Below are 4,332 nucleotides of genomic sequence, written 5' to 3' on the forward strand. Positions count from 1 at the left end.
CATATGATGGGCACCGAAGGATAGTCAAGAAAACATAACATGCAACTCAAATCAACCATAGTCACCAAAAAAAACCTCACGCCGCCGCCATAGACCATGCTACCAATTCTGCCACCCATCCGCATCCTCCCGCATTTCGCCACTGCACCTCCAGTCTCTCTGTGTCACCTAGCCATCGGCAAGGCACACATAGTGTTGCGGTTGGTGCCGAGGTCGAGCACAAGATGTTGGTGACAATACATTATGGAGTACAATTAATGGTTCCTCCCAATACATTATGGAGTACCAAGTAGCCTATAGATGGATCATATTAATTTCTGCCAAAAGATAGGCAGTACTTAAGTATGTTCATTAATTATTTTCCATACATATAATACCAAAAGATATACTCAACTATGTATTCATTAATTAATTCCATATAATGGGTACAAAGGGATATCCTCCTCCACAGCTATAAATACACATACCAGACCTTCTCACCGATAACATTCAACTCACAATCCAAAAGCCACAAGAACACAATATGAGAATTCCATTCTTTCTCATCACAATCCTCCTTCTCTCTCTCCAATTCAATGCTTCCCCAGTTGGTGGAAGCAAGAAGGTGACGAACATCCGCTTCTACCTCCACAACACCCATAAGGTGAATGATCCATCCTCGGTCCTTGTCGCACAAAACACCAATGCCACAGCCCACGCCCGTGGCTTAGTGCCCTTTAGCTCTGTCTACGTGTTTGACGACGTGCTCACAAAGGGGGCCACAAGTAGATCTAAGGTGGTTGGGAATGCACAGGGCATGTACGTTGAAACGGGGAAAGACGGGTACACGATATTGTTAACTATTGATTGTGAGATGACAGATGGTCCATTCAAAGGCAGCTCGTTCGTGATGTTCTCAAGAAATGAATTCAGAAAGCCAATCAGGGAGGTCCCCGTTATTGGAGGTCGTGGTGCATTCCGAATGGCCAAAGGGTACGGCTTGCTCAAGACCGTTTGTGTTGACTGTATCAACTCGGTGAAACCGTCCAAGGGAGATATCGTCGAGTATAATGTGACTCTCTACCTCCATTGAGTTTATATATGATTGTTATGCGTTTCTTATAGTTCATAATAACATTAATGGATGATTGAGTTTCTTGGTTATTATGCTTTGTCAAATTATCACATGACCCCCTCAACCTATCTTGTTAGTTTGAACTTTTATAATAGATATGTTGCTTTCGCAAAAAATAAAACCTATCATGTTAAGCTTGCAGGCCACTGTTTTTCCCGATAATTATCATATCTTACTATTTCTAGTCCCGGAATAGCAGTATGCGTCCCAAATCATTTTCTTGCTTTTGGGTCTTTATACACCTTTTCCTTTCAAACTAGCAGCCATCAGAATAGGCATGTGCTACAATAATAATATCAAACTGAAAAATATATTCCACAACCTGATGACTGATATACCCATGATCACATGTGACAAAAAAATCAGCTTTGGTATGATGCATTTTCAAAATGATCAGCCTTCGATCGTTCCAGCTAGATAAATTGAAGCAAGTTACTCAAAACAAAATCCCCATACGAAAAAAAACCAGAGCAAGTAAACTACACATTTATTTTTGAAGGCATGCATGCCCAACAGCAGCAGCAGCTTTGAACCCAGCGGCTGTCCCGGTGGATAACAAGGTGGTGGTGTCTTACTGACGAATGCAACCAAGTTTTTGACGGTGGATAAGAAGGGTGTACTACTCCACTATACATACAACAAATTATTAACACAAGCATATCAGAAAAACCAACTACTCTTATCACATCAATAACAGCTGGTTTGCCACCGCCTTAAACATATTAGGTCTCTTCCTTGCCGGGACAGCTGTCCACGCAACTTTCACCTCCACTTGGGCACAGCCCATCCTCCGATTGACCACTTCATCAGAATGACCTAGAGTGAGGGCAAGGTATTCAAGTGCATCACCACCCACAAGAAATAGCGCCAGCTTCTTCTCCCGTGTGACGGCGACCACACGACGACTCAACGGAACAGAGCCGCCATCACCGATTATGGTCGGCCCTCCTGCTGCTTCGTATAGAATGATATGATCCTTGAAGTTGCCAGGTGTCGAAGCAGCTACTCTTGAGATGTTGCACGGCCCCTTCAAAACATTTATTTCAATTGTTGCTTCCACAGGGTTGTAGACCTGTGCACATAACAATTCCACCGAACTCAACCAACTACCTTGCCTTCACGAAGACGAATTCTAGTATGCCTTTGCTAAAGTCTTTGTCCGCACAACCATCATGCTTGATCTTTAAATCAATCTCAAAATAAACCCTGTTTTCCGAGACAAGCCCTCGACATGGATCTGTCAAAGATAACATATCATCCTGCAAAAGAAAAAAGTGAAAATTCTGTGTTGGACGCCACCAAGAGTCAATCACGGGTACCGAATAAAGGCGCATACCGGCGAGCTGATGTGTTGGGGGTCGTCCCTTTCACGCCGAAACAGATAGACACATCGGTAGTCCTCTGTGTCCCTTGCAACAACAGTGCCAAATATGTCAACCGGAAAGCCAACATCTGATTCCCTTACCTTCAAGGAAACGACATTGACACAATATCCCATGACCGACTTACTCGTTGGTGTTTTGTTATTAAGCGGTGGGCCACGGGAAAAGCTAGCTGCGGATAAAGGCAACGGTCACAAATCAAAGCCAGCATTGTACAGTCTTTGCATCCAACTATAAATAAAGACCTCAAAGAAAACATACGTAATGGAACGAACAATCATCAAAATACTCACTCTCTTTATCTAAGTCGAAGAAGGCAAGGTTGAAGTCGCTGAATCGATGACGTACTAAACCATCGATCTTGGGCTCGTATCCGGTGAAGTCTTGGCGACGAACTATGTCGAGAGCCCGTAACGCCTTATCTACCAATTTTCGCTCTAGGTGCCACCAATTTGCGTTGATTTTCATAGCGGCTAAAACCTGCTCACCAACACCAAAGAGTACATGGATCATGGTAGGATTTTGCGGTTCATCCATATCCAAGCCACCGAGGAATAATAAAACTAGATAACTGTACAGTTTTGTTGTTGATGTCAATGGAAGACATTATTATTAAGTGGTATTGCATCTGGAGAGTGTAAAGACATTATAAATGGACATACATACCGTGTGGCTAGCGCAAGATTCACTTGAATGCTCTTGATGTAATTCCGGAGTGAAGACACCCCTGATGTTTAGTACATGACAGGTCTCATGGGGCGACTTGCCCTTGATCTTATTGGCGAGAGTCTGACAGGTGAGTGCAAGCAGGCCTTGGATTTCAAGTTTGTGGGAAGCCTGTTAATAGTAATACAGTGCTTAAAGAAATGAAGAAGAAGAAATATGGTCCTGATTGTCATTGGAGAAGATAGAGGTAACAATAACTGCGTAAAACACTGCTTATATGCGGATATTAGGCCAGTAGAAAATACATTCGCATGCAAACGCTTTGTGTGTCATAAGCGAACTAGGGTTATTAGGCTAGGCTAGACAATCATGATAAACTAGATAATTGGATTTTGTGTGACAGAATAAAATTGCTGAAGCTCACCAGGGTGAGATCGTATAGTGTCTCGAGATCTAGGTCGGCGACGAACTTGGCGTCCCAGGCGCGGAGGTCATGGTCGTCTGCACTGGCGGAGCTTCGGCAAGGCCGAATGGGCCGTGGCCCGCCCAACATTTTGACATTTGTACACTAATTCATTTACTCCTAGGCCTTGAAACGTCAGCCCACAGGCTACTTAATTCTATTTGTCCGATCAGCCCGCCCAACAATTTGCCTCAAGCTCCGCCACTGGTCGTCTGAGTAGGCGTGCTTCTTGCAGTAGTGCAAGGCCTTGGCGAGTGTGTTGCCTTCGACGTTGACGTCGATGGGCTGGCCGTCGTAGCAGATGGTGTCGCAATGAATTTCCCCGGATTGTCTCGCCTCCCGCTCCGAGACCACGAAACTCATGCCGTCCGGGGTCTCGAGTAGGAACGTCTTCTCCTCCGCCGCCATCTTTTCTTCTCCCACCTGCGCCGCTGTCTTCTATCTTTTTTTGTTTTGAGAGAGACCGCTGTCTTCTATCTTGAGCGAGCAGACGATCGATTCGATGTGGACCCTTAAATAGAGGTACCTGGGCTGGGCTGGGCTGGGCTTCAACTCTTCCCGGACAAAGCCTCCGATTCCGAGGCCGACCCACCCACGAGGAGGACTCTCCCCTTTCCTCAGCAAATATATACAGTATTTTTTATTATTTTGTTCTTCTAAAAAAACAAATCCTTTTTTAAAACCGCGACAAACAAACCCCTAAAAAA

The 4,332-nt window shown here is 44.6% G+C and overlaps 1 protein-coding gene across 1 annotated transcript; it reads right to left on the bottom strand.

Annotated features, from left to right (window-relative positions):
* Positions 1–2,547: 2,547 nt before the first annotated feature.
* Positions 2,548–3,995, bottom strand: LOC119273360 (SKP1-like protein 11). Its single transcript, XM_037554543.1, has 6 exons — positions 3,831–3,995; positions 3,587–3,668; positions 3,163–3,333; positions 2,790–2,976; positions 2,624–2,668; positions 2,548–2,579 (listed from the first exon to the last, which is right to left on the bottom strand). The coding sequence occupies exons 1-6, from the start codon at positions 3,986–3,988 to the stop codon at positions 2,548–2,550; spliced, it is 675 nt and encodes a 224-aa protein (XP_037410440.1). The 5' UTR covers positions 3,989–3,995.
* Positions 3,996–4,332: the final 337 nt, after the last annotated feature.

Source organism: Triticum dicoccoides, chromosome 3A (assembly GCF_002162155.2).
Source record: "Triticum dicoccoides isolate Atlit2015 ecotype Zavitan chromosome 3A, WEW_v2.0, whole genome shotgun sequence".
In the NCBI taxonomy this organism is placed as follows: Eukaryota; Viridiplantae; Streptophyta; class Magnoliopsida; order Poales; family Poaceae; genus Triticum; species Triticum dicoccoides.